General features: G+C 39.5%; 1 protein-coding gene across 3 annotated transcripts in view; it reads left to right on the top strand.

The window, feature by feature from the left end:
- LOC143030923 (uncharacterized) overlaps positions 1-22,098 on the top strand; it is a 311,312-nt gene that overhangs the window by 62,183 nt on the left and 227,031 nt on the right. For 2 of the 3 annotated variants that reach the window (XM_076194184.1, XM_076194186.1), the window contains 4 exons: positions 1,313-1,408; positions 6,432-6,545; positions 13,273-13,344; positions 19,712-19,846. In XM_076194184.1, the coding sequence (XP_076050299.1) occupies positions 1,313-1,408; positions 6,432-6,545; positions 13,273-13,344; positions 19,712-19,846 (417 nt within the window). The remainder of the gene's footprint in view (positions 1-1,312; positions 1,409-6,431; positions 6,546-13,272; positions 13,345-19,711; positions 19,847-22,098) is intronic. The other variant, XM_076194185.1, reaches the window with a different exon arrangement.

Here is a 22,098-nt window from a genome sequence, read left to right as displayed (position 1 = left end):
TTCCACTGTCATTACATCCTATCTTGATATTTTGGCCTTCATTGACATTCTGTCCGGTATCTCTTCCTAAAATTATATTTTGTTCTTCACTGACATTATATCCTACCGTGATATTTTCTCCTCCATTATCATTACATCCTATCGTGATATTTTGTTCTCCACTATCATTATTTCCCATCGTGATATTTTGTCCTCCACTGTCATTACATCCCATTGTGACATTTTGTCCTAAGACATTACATCCTAATGTGTCATTTCGTCCTCTAGCGATATTACATCCTATCATGATATTTTGGCCTTCATTGACATTCTGTCCGGTATCCCTTCCTAAAATTACATTTTGGCCTTCAATGACATTATATCCTACCGTGATATTTTCTCCTCCATTATCATTACATCCTATTGTGATATTTTGTTCTCCTTTACCATTACTTCCCATCGTGATCTTTTGTCCTCCACTGTCATTATATCCCATTGCGACATTTTGTCCTATGACATTATATCCTAATGTGACATTTCGTCCTCTAGCGACATTATATCCTAAAATTATATTTTGTCCTATACTGGTACATTGTTCTACATTAATGCTATACTCTACACTGTTTTCCCAAGTACATTCTATTTCCCCTTCCCTTTGGCCTTCTACCCTAAAAAAGGAGCTGGTTCATTACAAACTCCCACAATGAGGTTTGTAAGAACATCTTTGCCTCTGCGGGTAAGGTGGATCCCATCAGAAGCGTAAAGGTCATGGCGCCTAGAAAAGAGATACCAAGGATCAAGAAAGTGGTATCCCAATTGTGTGCACAACTGCGATATCCTATCATTGATCCCTATGGCTCTACTGTTCCAACACGAACCTGCGTGGTTGCGTGGTTGTATCAAGGAAGTACATTGCCTGGGTCACTTAGAGGGTGAGCCAAAACCTTGTTGTGTTTATCACTCTACATTAAATATGCTAGATATTGTGCGTGGTAAACAGATTTTGTGGAAAGTTTATACATGGTGAGAATTTTTTTTCTATTTATAGAGAAGTACATTATGTTAAAGGAAGCTCGCTGGCTGAGCGGGTTAGGGTGTTGTTACTTGCGGCGAAGGTCGAGGTGAGGGCGGTTCAAATCCTGCCACCAGCAAAGTTGAACCAAGGGCATGGTTCATTAAATTCCACGCTACAAAGCCCTCTGTGAGGGGCACCATCCTAGCCTCCCGATAGGGGTGGAGTGTGTGACGTTAAACCATATCATCTTTACATTATGTTAATATATGATGAGAGTTGTACAAACCAAATTATGCACTTTTGTTTCCCTTTCACTAGGTCCTGGAGGAACAGGAAGGTGAAGAAATGCCTGTGCAGGGCATTTCCAGCAGCAATCAGCCACCCAGCCTTGGACTTGTTGGGGACAGTGAGGAGGTAAAAGTCAATCGGAACATGCACTTGTATGCAGAGTCCACTAGGAAGAGGAAAAACACACAGAGTCCGAGCACTTTCGTGATATATTCACATCATCAAGGAGGTGCCAAGATAAGAGGGAGGGAGGAAGGTGGAGGGGAGTGGAATATATAGGAAATGGAATGGGTGGGAGTGGTTTCTATGCCTTTTTCTTTTTGGCTACACCCCATGTAAGTGGGAAAAAGCCTTTGGTATATGTATGTATCAAGGAGTACAGAAAAGTGTACTTTGTACTCCTTGATAATGTGAAAATATCACGAGAGCGCTCGGACTCCGAGTGTTTTTCTTTTCCTAGTGGACTGCATATTTGTGATTCACGTGTGACTTGTGAAATTTGTGCATGCACTTATATACTTAGATGCCTATACATGTGTGGCCATCATTGAAGATGGATACAAAGTAATCTCTTTTGGAGGGAGGCAAAAAAATGATCAATGTGGGAGATTTAAACATAGTATGATAACAGGTCATAAGGAGTGCAAAGATGGTGTGTGGAACAAGGAGGATGGGAGGAAATAGAAGGAAGGGTAGTGAGTGGTGGGAGGAGGAACAAAGAAAGGTGTAGAAGAGAAGAAGCAAGTTTTCATAGATTGGCTACAAATTCGGACGAGGGAATCGTATGAGAGGTACAAAGAAAAGAGAAGAGAAGTTCAGCATAAGATAAAGGAGACAAAGAGGAGAGCAGATGTGAAATGGGATAAAAGTATGACAAAATTTTGAAAGTAATAAAAAAAAATTCTGGAAAGAAATTAAGAGAGGAAGAGAAGGCAAATTAAGTAGAGAAGAAAAAGGTAAAAGGTGTAGATGGAGAGATGATAATGGAAGAGAAGGCAGTAAGAGGAAGATGGGTAGAGTACTTTAGGGAGTTGTTAAATGTGAAGGAGGATTACAAAGGATTACAAAGGCGGAACATGCCGACAGGAGACCTTTTGGTCCATATCTAGGTCGGATGTGGAAAAGAAATCATAATAATAATAAATGAATAGATAAAAACTATAATAATGTAAATAACGAATAAAATACATAAATAAATGTATAGGTATAGTTAGATAATAAACAAACTGGTAAATAGTAAATTATAATAAATTGACATATAACTAATAATAAATGAGAATCAGATAGACAAATGATAACAAAACAAAAACAATATAAAATAAATGATAATCATTACAGCATCTAGCTCAGGTGTTTATCTAAATGATTCTTAAAGCTTCGAACTGAACTACATTGCACTGCTTCTACAGGAAGTTTATTCCATTCATTAACTACACAGTTGGCAAAGTTGTTTCTAGTAGCCCACTTCCAAATTGAATCTATTTCCGGACAGTTTGAGACCATTGTTTCTTGTCTGATTCTCATTCAGTGTGAAAAATTTGTTACTTGTGATGTTGTCAATTCCCTTTAGAATGTTAAAGACCTGTATCAAGTCACCTCTGAGTCTACGCTTTTTTAGGGAAAACAGATTCATATGTTTTAGTCGATTTTCGTATGATTTATTTTTGATATTTGGAATCAGTTTTGTGGCTCGCTGTTGTACTTTTTCCAGTCTGTCAATGTCTTTAATGAGATTCGGTGATCATATGGAAACTGCATATTCCAAATGTGGAAGAACTAATGATTTATATAGCTTGTTAATGAGGGATGGACTTTTGAAGTCAAAAGATCGCGTAATCAGTCCTAGAATCTTATTTCCTTTCTCAGAGGCTGAAATACACTGCTTGGGTGATTTGAGATTGTTACTAATAATTACGCCAAGATCTTTTTCACTAATCACTTTTGTTAACGAATTTCCAAATAACTTGTAATCATACTTACTGTTATTTTTACCTATGTGCATTACCTTGCATTTACTTGTGTTAAATTTCATTAGCCACTTTTCAGACCATTGCTGTAATTGATCTAAATCTTCTTGAATATCTAATTGGTTTAAGTGATCATCTACCATTCTGCACAGTTTTGTATCATCAGCAAATTTGTAAACATTAGATTTTAGTCCATGGTCTATATCATTTATGTATGCTATGAATAGAAGTGGCCCAAGAATGGAACCCTGAGGAACTCCACTTGTAACATTTTTCCATCTAGAAGTTTTTCCATTTAAAACAACTCTGTTTTCGATCATTCAACCAATTACTAGTCCAACTTAATAGGCTACCACTTATTCCGTGTAAAGCTAATTTAGTAAGTAGTCTTTCATGGGGGACGGTATCAAAAGCTTATGCAAAGTGTAGATATATTAAATCTATATTGTTTCTTTTGTCATAATTCGAGATAACTGTGTTGTAGAATTCGAGTAAATTATTCACGCAAGAACGTTTCCGTCTGAAACCATGCTGGCTATCATTTATCAAACGGTTACTTTCTAAATGATGTTTGATAGCATCTCTGATGATAGTTTCCATTAATCTTCCTACGAGGGAAAGGTAGTTGCAGTGGGAAGTGCTAAGAAAATGACCGTGATGAGTGAGGAAAATGGAGGAGAAATAAGGAAAGATGAAGTGAAGGCAGTTGTTAAGATGATGAGAGCAGGTAAGGCACCTGGGTTGGATGGATGTCATGCAGAATGTCTGAAAAAAGGAGGTACAGTGATGATGGACTGGCTGGTGAGGTTATTTAATGTTTGTTTAAGAGAGGGTAGAGTGCTGGAGGACTGGAGGAGTGCCTGTATAGTTCCACTTTACAAGGGAAAGAGGGACAAGTGTGAGTGTAGTAGTTTCAGAGGGATCAGCTTGTTAAGTGTAGTTGGGAAGGTCTTGATTGAGAGGATTAGGAGAGGAAAAAAAGGAGTGATTGGTGAGGAACAGTGTGGTTTTAGGATAGGCAGGGGTTGCATTGATCAGATTTTTGTGATAAGACATATATGTGAGAAAGCTGTAGGAAAAGGTAAGGATGTATTTTGGGCTTTTATGGATCTGGAAGGCACTATGGGAGGTATTGTAGCTATATGGGATAGGAGGAAAGCTTTTAAGAGCAATCAAGAGTTTTTATGAGAGTAGTAGAGCTTGTGTTAGTATAGAGAGAGTGAGTGTGTTAGAAATGGAGAGTGAGTGTGTTAGAAATGGAGAGAGTTAGTGGTTTGAACTAAAGGTGGGACTTCACCAGGGATGTGTTATGTCACCCTGGCTGTTCAATTTATACATGGATGGGGGTGGTGCAAGAGGTAAATGCAAGGATAGTGGGTCAGGGATTGGAGATGGTTAAAGAAAATGGAGAAAAGTGATAGTAATGGACATGGAAGTGCCTAGTTTAGGCCTCGTGGTCTCTTGCAGTCTCCTTCAGTTTTATGTTCTTATGTTTTTAAGAGTGGGAAGAGGCTCTTGGTATGTAGATCGATAGCTCCAGATAAGATTAATATGGAATTTAGAAAACATGGATCTTAAAGGGAATATACTGAAATGAATCGGAGGGTTTTTAAGTGATTGACATATGAGAGTAATAGTGAGATATAATGTCAGACTGGAGGGGAGTGGCTAGTGGAGTAACACATAGCTTAGTTCAAGCACCTGTAATGTTCCTAGTATATTTAAACTTAATTGCAGTTGATGCCAAGATCATGAAGTAAGCGAAAGTCAAAGAAGATTGCAAACTGCCACATTAAGACCTAGATAAGGTTTATGAATTTTAATACAAAGAAGTTGAAAATAAAAAAAATGTAAAATCTTCAAACTAGGCCAAAGATAAAGGAGGCAAAAAGGATAGCAGATGAAAAATGAAGGAGTATGACAGAAAACATTGAAAGCAATAAAAAGATGTTTTGGAAGGAAATCAAATCTGTTTGCCATAACAATTACATCACTGTAAACACCGCCAGGGATTCCTGCCAAGTGGGTGTTTGAATGAAAAGGCCATGATTCTTACTCAACAGTAATGTAAGAAGTCTTGTGAAAATATAAATTACCATCATTAATAGGTGGTGTTAGATAAGTGAAAATAGGTCAAGCAAACATATGTAAATGGAAAGTTATTTGTACTAGTAATGCTGTTAGTTTATTCAACCATAAATGCACACATTCCAATAGAAATATATGTTGCGTACCAATTGATAGAAAAATGAATAATGTACTACAAGAAATATGATCAGAAAAACAGTTAACATATTCACAATTGAAGACTTGTGATGAGGAGCACCTGTGTAGTGTTAGGTTACTTCAAAGTGGTGAAGGTACACTTTAGGGAGAGAATGGAATTATTTAAACTCCAATTCTCTTGGAACTGTATATTAAAAATATAATGTGAGGTGTAGACAAATAAGTTTGCTGTCTTGGCAGTAGAACAATAAAAAGGACATATACAACATTTTATATCATAATGAATAATTTGGCTTACTGGCCAAAGTATTAACCCCTAGAATACAGTGATGCCTACATAGGTGTCCTGAGGTGTGAATTTATGGGAAAATAAGTTGTGAAGAAATTAGAAATTTGATTTCCGTTGTGACCACAAATGTTCGATCTCTGTCTAGTCTCTCTCTCTCTCTCTCTCTCTTCTCTCTCTTCTCTTTTTCTCTCTCTCTTCGTCTCCCTCTCTCTCTTCTCTCTATGTCCTCTCTCTCTATCTCCTCTCTCTCTCTCTCTCTCTCTCTCTCTCTCTCTCTCTCTCTCTCTCTCTCTCTCTCTCTCTCTCTCTCTCTCTCTCTCTCTCTCTCTCTTTTTTGTATAAATTTTCCCATTAATTTTTACACAAACTTAATTCAGAGACCAGATACAAGAACTCTGTAACCATTAAGGTGTGTCTTGTTGTTAAGTTAATAAGGATTGAAAATGTTATGGGAAAGTGAGCTATTTTCTGAAAACTCAATAGAGTAATAGACAAATAGAATAAAATTCCATGTAAGAGATTGTAATTGTTGCTGATGAGATACTGTAAGGAGGCTAAATGAGGTAAACGTATATTTGTAGATAAACAAACATGTGTTATAAACAAATTGTTTTAAGTGTTTTGGGTTACATGTGAAATTATTTTTCTTGTGCCTTCCTCTGTACAGGACTATCTTCGCAATACTTGGAGAAGGCTCGGAGTTGGACATGATGGATTTCTGTCCCTGGAGGAGTTGGCATCTGTTTGCCATGCCATCGGAATGGAGAAAGTTGCACATGAGGTAGGTAGGGAAGAGATATGTAAAACTGAAGGGGACGTAGGGACCGAAAGGTGTTAGGTTGGAGGTGAGTAACGTGTGTAACGTTAGGTACAAATGATTTTGTCACTTTGTTTCATTCATTTATTAATATCATATATATATATATATATATATATATATATATACACACATATACACTGAATGGTTCCCAGTGATCAATTGATATATTTTTTCAACCACAAATCACTTTTAATTCCATGCCATTGCAGTCGAGACTGAGAATCGCTCGATGGTGGCATCCATTGGAAATTGAAACGTGAATGAGCCGAGGATTCAAACCCAGCTAACCCGTAACAAAGTTACAGTGATGTAAACCAATACGCCATCAAGATAGCGTATTGGTTTACGTCACTGTAACTTTGTTATGGGTTAGCTGGGTTCGAATTCTCGGCTCGTCCACATTTCAATTTCCAACAGATGCCTCCATCAAGCGATTCTCAGTCTCTACTGCGATAGCATGGAATTAAAAGTGATTTGTGGTTGAAAAAAGATATATATATTTATGAGAAATATGCTAGGGGACAGCAACATCAATCAGATCATTTTTATGACTGTCGTGTGTAGGACGTGAACCTACCACTCAGAGACCATAAGGCTACTGGGCAGCGCTTTAACCCTCTCAGCTATAGAGGCTGCAAAAGTCTCTGAACTCGGAACGATTCTGGTTCCCGAGATTAGGAAAGATTGCTCTCTCAAATATACTGCCTATCTCTTCACTTTTACTCTTATCTGTACCACATCCACACACATTAACCCCTTCCCCAACCATTTCCTAGTTAAAAACGTTTCATTTTCAGACGAATTTTTTTTATTATGGTTTTATATGGTATTTTTCATGCTGATTATGAAAAACAATTTGTATTTAATTTTTTCCCATTTTTGTGGTCGACTTTTTACTTTGAAAATACCTTTGTAGGCAAAAAACAAGTTAACTCGTCTTCCTATAAAATATATATTTTCACCATATTTTCTTAATTTTTCTCGTATAAGTTTACCAAAGTCAAGGGGAATGAATGTTTTTAATTTCTATTACATTTGCTACCAAAAACCTAGCACTATTATAATAATATGCAGATATGAATGAATGAAATTACTTTTTCTGGCATTTGATTATGAATGAAATAATTTGAAATACTGTAAGTTGTTAGCAAAAAATAAAACAAATGACCTTTTGCACATATAAAAGAATAGTATTCCTTCAGCAAATTTATAAATGAAATTATTTTGAATGGTACTTTTCAAAACATGGCACAACACATAGAGCTACTTGGCATACTGTACACATATATCGTGACTCTTTCCTGACTGGTTTCCCTCTATGGTCACGCTTCAGAGTGCATACAACACATTTTCTTGCTGGATTTGTATTTTTTTTCTGTTGGTGGAATTTCCATTGGAAAATGTCTTCCTGGCGTATACCGCAAACTTCCTAGTGATGTCGAGGGTCTACCTGGTGATCTTTTTGGTGGTAAAGCTGGCCCATACTTGTCAAATATATCTTGCATAATTTGCATACAAAATTTCAGGTGTGTAGGTTCATATTCACTATCTTCCTCAGAATTAGACATTTGGGGTGTAATTTATTTGAAAAAGACCCAAACCATAGGATACTGGTTGGAAAACTACTCCCAGACCCTCTTATGCCTTTGCTTTTTTAGGAATCTGCCCTTTGGGACTACAGGGAGAAGGATGCCTATTCCTATCCCCATCCCATTTTTGTTGCCTTATACGACTCAAGTGGAAATACTTGGTGGGAGTATTTTTTTCCCCCAACACAGGGTTCTGCAAAATGAGAAATGAATATTCAGAGAAGTGGTACAGAACAGTAACAAGAGTGGGGAGACAGCGTAATGGAATGACAGTTGCAGTTTAACAAAGTAGCATCATTTCTCTATGAATAGAGATTTTCTCTACCACAGAAAATTATGTGTGGCTCAGGTCTGTAGGGGTGTCCCATATAGACCCTAAAGTATCAGCTGTATGCTGCTGAGCAGCTTATAGCCCCATAATAACATGCAGCCAATACTCCAGACAGGGTATAATAATGATAATAAATTTCTTTTTGCATGGGAGCCTTTGCTGGCATTACACATTTCCCAAGGAATAGTTTAAAGATCTTTTGCTGCTGTTGTTCATTTCCAATACTTTAGTGGGGGAAAGGAATACTGCCACCAAGTAATTCCACTTGGATTGTAAGAGGCGAGAAGAAAGGGACGGAGATTGGGACTAGGTATCCTTCTCCTTGTAGCCCCACAGGGGACATTCCTTAAAGAAAAAGCAAAGGCATAAGAGGATCTGGAAGTTTTCTGACCAGCACCCTAAGGTTTGGGTCTTTTAATGTGCGTGGATGTGGTACAGATGAGAGTAAAAGGGAAGAGATAGGTAGTATGTTTGTGAGAAGAAAGATGGATGTGTTGGCTTTGAGTGAAACTAAGCTGAAAGGGAAGGGCGAGTGTAAGTTTGGGAGTGTAAGTGGGAGGTTATCAGGACTGAAGAGAGGGCGAGGGAGGGAAGGGGTGGCTATACTAGTAAGTGAAGAGATAGGTAAACGTGTAGTGGAGTGGAAGGAGGTTTCCTCAAGGATAATGTGGATGAAGGTGAAACTGGGAAAGGAGATGTGGGTTTTTGTAAGTGCATATGGGCCTGGCAGTGAGAAGAGCGTAGAAGAAAGGGAGGCTTTTTGGATAGATTTAAATGAGTGCATAGAGGATTTAGGGAGAAATATCAATGCAATAGTACTGGGAGACCTTAATGCTAGGGTAGGAAATGATCCAATTGATGGAGTGGTTGGGAAATGTGGAGTTTCAGGAAAGAATCGTAGTGGAGAGTTGATGGTGGAAATGTGTCTAGAGAGTTGATGATAGCAAATACAGTATTTCGGAAGAAAGTCAAGCATAAGTACACATGGGAGAGGGTGGTGGAGGGAAGGGTGGTAGATAGAGCTTTAATGGACTATGTAGTGGTAAATAGGATTATGATGGGAAGAGTTAAGGATGTACATGTGCTAAGGGGAGAGGGTGGGGGAATATCAGATAATTTTTTGGTGGAAGGTAAGTTGAGAGTGGAGGATAGATGGAGGAAGAGGAAAGGGACAAAAGATAGGGAGGTGCTTAGAGTGAACTCTTTAAATGAAAAGGAAAAGGAGAAGGAGTACAAGAAGAAGCTGAAGGAGGAGTGGGAGGGAGTGAAGGATAGAGTAGAGCTAGGTGTGGAGGAGGAATGGGGATGGTTCAAGGAGGGAGTCACAAAGTGTGCAAAGATGGTGTGTGGAACAAGAAGGACAGGAGGAAATAGAAGAAAGGGTAGTTAATGTTGGGATGAGGAAACAAAGAAGGTTGTAGAAGAAAAAAAGCGAGCTTTCACAGATTGGTTACGAAATAGGACGAGGAAGTCATATGAGAGGTACAAAGAAAAGAAAAGAGAAGTAAAGCAAAAGGTAAAGGAGGCAAAGAGGAGAGCAGATGTGAAATGGGGTAAGCGTATGACAGAAAATTTTGAAAGTAATAAAAAGATGTTTTGGAAAGAAATTAAGAGAGGAAGAGGAGGCAAATCAAGTAGGGAAGAAAAGAGGTGCAAATGGAGAGATGATAATGGAAGAGAAGGGAGTAAGGGGAAGATGGGCAGAATATTTTAGGGAGTTGCTAAATGTGAAGGAGGATAGGGAGGAAAAGATAGTTGCAGTGGGAAATGCTAAGAAAATGAGAGTGATGAGTGAGGAAAATGGAGGAGAAATAAGGAAGGATGAAGTGAAGGCAGTTGTTAAGATGATGAAAGCAGGTAAGGCACCTGGTCTGGATGGATGCCATACAGAATGTCTAAAAAAAGGAAGTACAGTGATGGTGGACTGGCTGGTGAGGTTATTTAATGTTTGCTGGAGAGAGGGTAGAGTGCCAGAGGACTGGAGAGTGCCTGTATAGTTCCACTTTACAAGGGAAAATGGGACAAGTGTGAATGTAGTGGTTTCAGAGGGATTAGCTTGTTAGGTGTAGTTGGGAAGGCTTATGGGAGGATCTTGATTGAGAGGATTAGGAGAGGAACAGAGGGAGTAATTGGTGAGGAAGAGTGTGGATATAGGATGGGTAGAGGTTGTGTAGATCAGATTTTTGTGGTAAGACAGATATGTGAGAAAGCTGTAGGAAAGGGGAAGGATGTTTTTTGGGCCTTTATGGAACTGGAAAAGGCTTACGACAGGGTAGACAGAAAGGCGCTGTGGGAAGTTTTGCGGATATAGGGGATAGGAGGAAAGCTTCTAGGAGCTGTCAAGAGTTTTTATGAGAGTAGTAGAGCTTGTGTCAGAATTAGAAATGGAGAGAGTGAGTTGTTCGAGGTAAAGGTGGGACTTCGTTAAGGATGCGTTATGTCGCCCCGGCTGTTCAACTTATACATGGATGGGGTAGTGCGAGAGGTAAATGCAAGGGTAGTGGGTTAGGGATTGGAGATGGTTAAAGAAAATGGAGAAAAGTGGGAGGTGAGCCAGCTGTTGTTTGCGGACGACACTGTGCTTGTGGCAGGATCGGAGGAGGGATTGAGGAAGTTGGTGACAGAGTTTGGGAGAGTGTGTGATAGAAGAAAGCTGAAGATAAGTGTGGGTAAAAGTAAGGTGATGAGATGTACAAGGGGTGAAAGTGGCAGTAGTCTGGAAGTGAGCATTAAGGGAGAGCGACTGGAGGAAGTGGATAGTTTTAGATACTTGGGTGCAAATGTGGCAGGAAAAGGTGGAGTGAAGGTGGAGGTAGAATGTAGATTGAGAGAAGCGAGTAAATGCCTTGGTGGATTGAAGAGTGTAATGAGGAATAGCCATTTGGGAAAGGATGCGAAGAGGAGACTATATGAAGGAGTGATTGTGCCAACAGCACTGTATGGGGCAGAAACATGGAACATAAGAGAGGAAGAGAGAAGGAGTTTGAATGTGTTTGAGATGAGGTGTCTGAGAAATATGATGGGGGTTACTAGGCTAGATAGAGTGAGAAATGAGGAGGTGAGGAGGAGAACAGGGGTGGAAAGGGAGTTGGGAGATAGGGTTGATGAAAGAGTGTGAGGATGGTTTGGACACATGGAAAGAATGAGTGAAGAAAGAGTAGTAAAAGAGGTATGGAAGGCAGATGTGGAGGGAGTGAACATGAGGGGACGTCCTAGGATGAGGTGGATGGATGGGGTGAAGGGGGCTTTTGGGAAGAGGGGAATGTCTGTTGAGGAAGGACGGGGGAGGACAGAAGACGGGTGATTGGAGACTGGTTGTATATGGATGATGTTGTGATGCATGAGGTGGAATGGGTGGGGGGATGTGGGGTGAGGTAGTAGGACGTATGAGCAATTTTTGATGCAGCCCGAAGGGATTTCTCCCCGTCATCTCCTTTTATGCATGGGGGGGACTGAGAGGGGGGGTCACCGATGTAATGAAGCAGCCTTGCTGTGGATGTGCTGTGGCTTGCAACACTGCTTCTGACCCAGGGCAGTGGACTAGGTGCAGGGATGACCCGCCACCCAGGAGGTGCTAAGATGAGAGGGTGTGGAGTGTATTCAGGGATGGAATGGGTGGAAATGATTTTATGCCTATTCCTTTTTGGCTAACTCCCTTGTAAGGGGAAAAAGCCTTGGTATATGTATGTATGTATGTATATGATAAAATTCATTCCCTATTCTTGGCTCCATGCAAAAATAGTGTCTAGATCTTTATGCTGTCTACAGTCTTCCTTGGCTTTCACTTTCATGATTTTTGTATCAGTAAACATGCTAGCATAGCTTTATTATACCTTCCATCATGTCATTGACATAAACAAGAAACATTATTTGTGCAAGCACTGAACCTTATGGAACTTTGCTCATTACTGCTCTCCATCTTGACATCTTATCCTTTACTACTATCCTCATGTATTTTCCCTTCAAAAAATCTTTCATCCATTCTAGTAGTTTGCCTCTCAGCCCTCCAATATACTCCAATTTCCACATAAAACCTGGATATGTGCAACAGAAATGCAGGGGGGGGGACATTTGGAGTCTTTATTAATCAGTGGGTTATGCATACAGAGGTGAGTCACAATAGGAGAGCTACATGCTCACAGTAAGATGGACAGTTCTAGACTGACATGGGTGTAATGTCATATTCCCTGCGCAGAAGGAAAACTATGCCACGTCCTACATATTTCTCAATGAGGGCCTTGTGCCCAAAGAGTCCTTGTAACCCTATGGTGCCCTGCTTGTGTCAAATGCCAGGGCCCCTTATAACACTATACCACAAAACCTTCTATGTTGAGGTATACACAGTTGAAAAGGCCTTTCAGTATACTGCATGTATATAGTATATAAGAAAGGAGGTACACTTGTGGAGTTTTGTCTCCAGATCTTAAATTTTCATACTAATTTTTTAATTCATTTATGGTTCCAACTTGTTGCCCAAGCTCTCTTGCAAGAGACCCATGGCCTTTGAAAACCTGGCCACATCCACCAGTTAACCCGTGAGTTATGTAGTGAAGAAATATTCGGTTGCTGTCTGCAAAGGGTGGATGTGGATCAATGGCTAAAAATTTATTTGAACTTATAAGAATGCTACATAAATCTGATCAGTAATAGTGCCCTTGAAGTCCCTGAAATATTAACTATGCAGCCAGTACCCCAGTGTGGGAATTGTATTATTGCTTATCCATGTTTGAGGTAAATGAAACCTTTCTAACATCAATGTTTTTTACAGGCCAGGTTTCTCTGTCACTCCTGCAAATTTTCTGACTCAGACCTCTGTGTCTTTCTTTCTGTTGTATCTCAGGTAAAACAAGAATTAGTTCATATGATGTAAGCAAAGGCAGGCAGTGATTGTAACTACTAAGCTGTATAGAATATACATGTAGACCTAAGAGATGATTGAATAATGCTAGTCTTGTAGATATGTGTAAGTACTATGTGCAATGTGTACCTTTATAATTAGGGAGAGTAATTTGTAGTTATATGTATTAACCTGCAAACAGCATATATATATTTTTTTATATTACAGTGGTGTACAAAAAAGCAACAAAAGCTCCTTTATTTATAAAGGATTACAAAGGAAGAGCATGCTGACAGGAGACCTTTTGGTCCATAACTAGGTCTGATGTGGGAAAAAATGAATAACAAATAAATGAATAAATAAACAAATAGATAATGATAGATAATAAACAAAGAAAAATAACAATTTATGATAAATGATAGATAAATAATGAAAAATAAACATAGATAATAATGAATAAATAAATTATAATAGATTATATAAAAAATAAATGGCGGGCATTACAGTATATTGCTTATGTGCTTATCTACATGAATATTAAAACTTCAAACTACACTACATTGCACTGTTTCCACAGGAAGTTTATTTCATTCATTTACCACATGGTTGGCAAAGTTGTTTCTACCCACTTCCAAATTAGATTTACTTCCTGACAGCTTGAGACCATTATTTTTTGGCTGATTCACATTCACTTTTGATGTCAATTCTCTTTAGAATCTTAAAGATCTGTTTGAAATCACTCCTGAGTGTATGCTCTTTTAGGGAAAATAGATTTGTATGTTTTAGTTGGTTTTCATATGGTTTATTTCTGATATTTGTAATCAGTTTTTTGACTCGCTATTGTACTTTTTCCAATCTGTCATTGCCTTTAATGAAATTCCGTGACCATACAGAACAGCATACTCTGAATGTGGATGAACTAATACATATTTCAGTCCTATGGAATAATAGAGAAATATGCACAATACCATACATTGATATGTTTGCTTACATTCTTGTGTCTAAAAGGCTAAGTAAATGTGCATAAGCAAACTAGGTGCTGTGACTTGATATCTCTCTTTTTCTCCCCCCCCCCTCTTGGAATATATCTCTTTTATGGCTATCTGAATGGTCACTGGCATCTTTTCTACTGTTCTGTTGATGGATGGAAACTGGTCTATGGGAAAGGGTTTCCAAGTTCTTAATTTTTTCTGCAGAAATCTTCCAATTGACTTTGAAGAAGTTTACAATTTTTTCTTGTAAGTAGGTTTAATTTTTTCTTATATTTCTGTGGTAATCTTTATTGGAAAGTGGTCTGAAGGGAGGTTATGTATGGTTTCCCATATTGCTTGTTTTGAGGGAGTGAGCACAGTAAATCAGAAGTTGCTTGTTGCACTGAGGAGATTAGCTTGTGGGGTGGTTGTTGGAATTAACCCATTCAACTCCGATGACAGGATTCTTGTCATCGGAGTTTAATGGGTTAATATGTTGACTTTGGGAAATTGGCTTGTATTGTGTTTCCTCTTAGATCTGCTGTTTGTGTATTTATCCACAATAAGTGATGCATGTTCAGATCACCAGCCAGTGTGTAGCTAGTTAGGGAGTTGAGAGGTTGTTGTTGAGGGCCCCAATGGTCTGATGAGGTGGGTGGTGTGATTCACCATGGTCTTCGATCATGTGTTGGACTTGTGACAGTTATTTCCCTCCCAAAAGAGAGCTCAGAGCTCATATATGACTGATCTATGGGTAATGCTGCGACCTTATACACACACACAACCCCAGACTCCTCACCCACAAGAGTTGGAGTAATGATTTATAGTGCAGAAATACTGAAATTATTTCAGCTCTGGGCGGAATTTGAATCTGGACCACTGTAGTGGCAGCCAGAAATTCTACCACTACACCATTGAGTCATGTATATATACATTTGTGATGTTGAAGGTGGTTTTCTTTGTGTTTAGATTGTGGTTTACGTATTGTGTTTTATTGTAATGTGTGTTTATTTTTTTATTTATTTATTTATTTTTTGCACATTGTGTTACATAACTGCTATCCATTCTTTTAGTGTCAATAGTGTGAATTGTTGTGTTAATTTAGTTACCTGCATTAGTGCAGTGTGAATGTTTCTGTAGGAACTGAAGCTCCATGTGTTAGTAACACCATTGATGGTTATTTGAAGTATGTTCAATGAATAGTTTAACCCCTTCCATACGGCGACGCCTACGTATGCATCATGAGGAGCAAGTGGGTACGCGAGGATGCCAATGTTGGCGTCTTGATTATATTTATTGTAGTTGTACCTGCGTGACCCCCATACTCTGTAAACTGGCTTCATCACATTTTCTATGGTTATCAAAATTCACGGGTGAAAGAGAGAAAGATCGATACAGCGGTGACTTTATTTTTTATAATGCGAGTATTAGACGCAATATAGTAAGTCTAGCAGTTAATGCTGCCCGCAAGATTTTGGCCCGGAGTGAAGTGGTTAACCCATTCAACTCCGATGACAAGATTCTTGTCATTTGGTCAAATAAAACAAAAAATCATAAAACACCAAAATGTTTGATCAAACACCAGAAAAATATGACGTCAGTCCTCCTCGCTTCGCTCGCGAGCGAGCGAAGTGAAGAGGACTGACGTCATATTTTTCTGGTGTTTGATGAAACATTTTGGTGTTTTATGATTTTTTGTTTTATTTGACCAAATGACAAGAATCTTGTCATCGGAGTTGAATGGGTTAAGGATGGCCTTTTGCAACTATTGCTCATTTCCAGTACTCTGGGGTGTGGGCTGGAGGTCATATATCAGAAGTGAGACCGAGAATTTTTGGGATCTTTTCCAGTGAAAGAGTTTGTCCATTTAGTATTACCATTGTGTATTTCTTTGATTTATGATTGTCCAAAGTGAGTAATGTTCCTTATGATTTTTGAAGTGAGGTCTTCATTCTGTTCTTTCTAATCCATTGTTCTAATTGGTCTAAGTAGGCTTAGATATACTTACCAGCTATTGTTTTAACCTCTTCACTACAGGGCACATCGCACGTCTGGCAGCATTAGCTGCCCGACGTGCGATGTTGCGTCATAATAATCGCATTATGAAAAATAAAGTCAGTGCTCAATTGTTCGTTCTCTTTCACCCGTGTATTTTGATAACCATAGAAAACTGATGAAGCCAGTTTAGAGAGAATGAAAATTACGTAGGGTACGACTACAATAAATATAATCAAGATGGCAACGTCGGCAACATCGAGTACCCACTTGCTCCTCATGCCGCCTACGTAGGCATCACCGTATGGAAGTGGTTAATTGTTATAATGGGCTATTATCATTGGGTCATCTGTGTTGGTGAGCACTTTGTTGTTATATTGTGGATCTGGTGCTGGGAGATCACTTGTGAAAATGTTGAGTAATGCAGGAAAGAGTACAGTAGACCCTCGTTTTACGCGGGGGTTAGGGACCGGGAACCCCCGCGTAAAACGAAAATCCGCGTAAAATTCCGCCACTGAAGGAGATATACCAAAACAATCATTAGAACCCTAATAATTTTATTTCCACAATGAATTGCCATATTGAACAAAATAATACAATAGAAAAATAGGAAAACAATACAATACAAACAAAAGAACAAGAAAAAACAGTGCATGAAATGAATATATGTAGAAGGGGTAGTAGTTTAGGTAGCAGTCTAGTCGGACTCGGCATCAAAATTAGCTGGACCACCACGTTTCTGTAAAAACATGGTGATGGGCAATTGTACTCGGCGCTTTTTCATGTCCTGCAAAATGGCTTTGTAGGGCGCCATAACACTGTCGATGCCATTCTGCGCCGCAATTGCCCTCACCATGGATGTGTCAGTCTCATAAATGGCAGCCTTGAGAGCGGAGGCCTGTCGTATCAAGGCTGCCAATGAGTCCAAAGTTAATCCTTCCTGTGGCTGGCTTTCTTCTTCAACATTGCCCTTCTCCTCCTCCTCCTCCTCACTGGCCGACTGGACGAGTTCCACCAGTTCCTCCTCAGACAGCTCAACTGCATGGCCACGAACCAGTTCCCGAACCTCTTCTTCCTCCATATCTGCAAATCCTTCACCGCCAACTTCCTTTGCTAAGGCTACAGTCTTCTTCACCTGATCTTCCACTTGCTCATCCGCTGAAAAGCCTGTAAAAGAATGGACGCAGCTTGGCCACAGAATTTTCCAGCAGGAGTTGACAGTCTGATGCTTAACTTCCTTGGTTGCCCCTTCCACAATAGTGAGGCAGTCTGCAATTGTGAATGATTTCCAATATTCTTTGACGCCCAGGTCTGGATTCTCATCTAGGATAGAGTGCATTCGAGACATAGAAAGCCGTGTGTAATAGGCCTTAAATGCCCGAATGACACCCTGGTCCAGCGGCTGAAGTAAGGCAGTTGTATTAGGGGGCAGGAAGACAACCTCCAATTCATCATTGTAGAGTCCCTCCAGGGACTGTGGGTGGCTTGGGGCATTGTCCAAAATCCGCGTAAAACGAGGGTCTACTGTATTTCTCTTTGGGGGATGTGCTATTTGACTTGCCAGCAGATGGTACCACCATCAATCAGATGATGGGGAATCCTATGGGGAAGAACCCAAGGGTTCCCAGTTACAAAGGCATTTATTCAACCCCTCCTCTCCAAGGGGGTACAGCCCCAAGAGAGTGATATTTAGTCTTCAGATAAGATCCAGAGTCCTGTATGTTATAAGTAGGTAAATATAATTACCTACTTTTATACTGAATACAGTTGAGTAATGCTAACAAGAACATGGGTACATGTGTTCACATATGCAAAGTAGACCACTTAGAAAAAAGAAACTAATGAAATGGAGCGCTTTTGTATATTACATCTTCAGTGCAAAAAGTACATAATGAAATAGAAATACATAGTTTATATGTACGTGAAGAAGGGACAAGGACAGTTTACATAAGAGGAGAGGATATTTACCCCCTGGAAAGTGGTAGGTCAGGTTGCAAGGGTCAGTGCATCCCACAAATGAGGGAGGGGCGACATCAGGGTCACAGTGGCAGGGTTACATTTTACCTTGTTATTCTTTTGCTTATTTCTTGGCAAATAAAAGTGTCAAGTTTGTATATAAGCCTTTATATAAGTTTGTATTTTGATCACTGGTGGTATGGATCAAACTGCACTCTATTAAATTTCTTACTATTATGTAATTGGTGTGATACATGGCATGGGCATTACCCCATTCAACAGGATGATTATTTAATTCAGCATGTTTGAAGATTCTACTAGAGTTATTGCCATCCCTAACATTTTTATGTGATAGATGCCCATGCCATATATCACACCAATAACATAATAGTAAGAAACTTAACCCATTAAACTCTGATGACAAGATTCTTGTCATTTGGTCAAATAAAACAAAAAATCATAAAACACCAAAATGTTTGATCAAACACCAGAAAAATATGACGTTAGTCCTCGCACGAAGCGAGGACTGATGTCATATTTTTCTGGCGTTTGATCAAACATTTTGGTGTTTTATGATTTTTTGTTTTATTTGACCAAATGACAAGAATCTTGTCATCGGAGTTTAATGGGTTAATAGAGTGCAGTTTGATCCATACTGGTCACCAGTGATCAAAATACAAACTTACACAAAGGCTTATACAAACTTGACAATTTTATTTGCCAAGAAATAAGCAAAAGAATAACAAGGTAAAATGTAACCCTGCAACTGTGACCTGATGTCGCCCCTCCCTCATTAGTGGGACACATTGACCCTTGCGACCTGACCTACCACTTTCCAGGAGGTAAATGTCCTCTACTCTTATGTAAACTGTCCTTGTTCCTTCTTCATGTATATATAAACTATGTATTTCTGTTTAACAATGTACTTTTTGCAATGAAGATGTAATATATGAAAGCGCTCTGCGTTGTTAGTTTCTTTTTTCCAAGTGGTCTACTTTGCACAACTGAATAAATATACATAAGTCACAGAGTTAACCCAGATGCCTAATATACTTGAATAGCTTGGCTAACTTGGATAGCTTGGATGGTTTAAGTAGCAGCCAGAATATTCATGTCTCCCTCTACAATGGGTTGAAGTAAAAGTAATGTTTGAGTAAGTTGATAAAGTAAAGTTGTAACAGCAATGGTGCAGGTGATAAAAAAAGAAAAAAAAAAAAAAAACCAGATCTATCCCAAACAGCAAACCCATTTGTGTTACAGTAAAATATGTATTTTTCAGGGAGTAACAAAATTTGAACATAGACATTTTAAATTTGAGTTGAAATTTTAGAACATAATTTTTTTTTCTCCATGATTACAGGCTTTCACATGTTTGTCCATATATGTATTTGAAATCAGCAGAATTTAGGGAAAACCAATATTGATTATGATTTGTATCATTACTACAGGTGATAGAACAGCTGTTCAGTCGTTTGGATGTGGATGGAGATGGCCGTATAAGCTTTGAAGAATTTCTTCACATGTTTCAAAATGGAGGTCCAACTCCAAACTCCTCTTTGACACTCACAGACTCGAAACAACAGGTAAATAATTTGGTGTACTCACTCAAGATGTTGATTTTTTATGAACCTCATTGATCATAAACACATCTTGAGTATGATTGCATGATCCAAGTCAAGGTACATAAGACTTCTTCATTTTTACCCCATTTGTGCTCCAGACCTCGGTTATCTATACCATACTAGACTAAATCAATGTGTATAAGTTATTTTTTATAGGAGAAACATACAGAGAGCATGATCCCTAGACTTGTCACTGTGTCCGACTTGCCTCTTACAATGTGCTTAACCCATTCAACTCCGATGACAAGATTCTTGTCATTTGGTCAAATAAAACAAAAAATCATAAAACACCAAAATGTTTGATCAAACACCAGAAAAATATGACGTCAGTCCTCGCTTCGCTCGCGAGCGAAGCGAGGACTGACGTCATATTTTTCTGGTGTTTGATCAAACATTTTGGTGTTTTATGATTTTTTGTTTTATTTGACCAAATGACAAGAATCTTGTCATCGGAGTTGAACGGGTTAAGAAACACTGGGAAAAATCTTTTCTCCAACCACAGGGGGATCTAGAAGAGGTAGAGTTGTACATACATACATGCATACATACATATACCAAAGGCCCTTTACATGGGAGGTAGCCAAAAAACAAAGTAAAAAAAATCCACTCCCACCCATTCCATCCCCTACATACTCCACTCCCCTCTACCCTCTTCTCTTGGCACCTCCTGGATGACGGGTCATCCCTGCATCTCGCCCACTGCCCTGGGTCAGAAAGCAGTGTCACAAGACACAGCACATCCACAGCAAGGCCACTTCATTAATTTGGTGCCCCCACCCCCTCAGTCCCTTCATGCACAAAAGAAGAGAGGGAGAGATCCTTTTGGGCTACGTCAGTTTATTTCTCTTACACAGGAAGAGTCACAGAAGGGCTAAAGGGCAAGTTCAAGAGAGCAGCATAAAAGAGGGACAGCTATAGTACAAAAGTATCTACAGGTGTGCCCACGACAGTCTCCCTATATGAAAGGGGGGGGGGATTGCCAGTGACACTGGATGGGGCAGAGGCTTGGAATGTAAAGGAAGCAGAAAGGAGAGAAATTTAAATGTATTAAAGATGAAGTGTTGGGTTACAAGGATGGATAGAGTGAGAATTAAGAAGGTGAGGTGGAGAGCAGGGGTGGAACGGGGGCTGGCAGATAGGGTTGTTCAAAGAATACTGGGATGATTTTGGGTATGTGGAAAGAATGAGTGAAGAAAATGCAAAAAGAGTATGAAAAACAGGTGGATGGAGTGAACTTGAGGGGAGTACCAAGAATGAGGTGAATGAACAGACTAATAAGGGCATTGGGTGCAAACCCTAGTGAGCAGGGAAGGGAGAGGGTAAAAGGTAGGTGTGAATGGAGAGTGGATGTAATTGGGCGCACGACCTGAAGAGATTTCTTGTCTGCTCTGTAAATTCTGGAGTAGGTGAGGATAGTGGATAGCTTTAAATACTTGGGGGTGCATGTGGCAGGAAAGGGATGAGTGGAGGTAGAATGTAGATTGAGAGAAACAAGTAAATGCTTTGGGGGATTAAAAAGTGTAGTGAGGAATAGACATTTGGGAATGGATGCTAAGAGGCTAAGAGGAGATTGTATGAAGGAGTGATTGTGCCAACAGCACTATATGGGGCAGAAACATGGAACATAAGAGAGGAAGAGTTTAATGTGTTTGAGATGAAATGTCTGAGAAGTATGATAGGGGTTACAAGGCTGGATAGAGTGAGAAAAGAGGAGGTGCAGAGGAGAGCGGGGGTAGAAAAGGAGTTGGGAGATAGAGTTGATGAGAGAGTAATTGGATGGTTTGTGCATATGGAAAAATGAGTGTAGAAAGATTAGTGAAAGAAGTGTGGAAGGCAGATGTGGAAGAAGTGAACATGAGGGGACGACCAAGGATGAGATGGATGGATGGTGTAAGACGGGTATTGAGGAAGGAAGGGAGAAAACAGAAGATAATGGTGAGTGGAGAATGGTTGTGTATAGATGACGCTGTTATGCATGGAAGGGAGTGGGTGCAGGGTTGGAGGGTTAGGGAGTGGTTGTATGTGAACAATATTTTGACATTGCCTGAAGGGATTTCTCCTCATCCTTGCTACATTGACCTAGGGCAATGGGCAAAAGATAAGGGTGAATGGAAAATGGTTATGTATGGATAATGCTGTAATGCATGAGGTGGAGTGGGTGGGTGATGGGGGGTGAGGGAGTATGTGTGAGAAATAAATTGACACAGCCTGAA

Source organism: Oratosquilla oratoria, chromosome 12, assembly GCF_046742065.1.
Source record: "Oratosquilla oratoria isolate Oo_2021 chromosome 12, ASM4674206v1, whole genome shotgun sequence".
NCBI classification, from domain to species: domain Eukaryota; kingdom Metazoa; phylum Arthropoda; class Malacostraca; order Stomatopoda; family Squillidae; genus Oratosquilla; species Oratosquilla oratoria.
The sequence above is the reverse complement of the archived record's forward strand: the minus strand, read 5'-3'. Positions and strand labels throughout refer to the sequence as shown.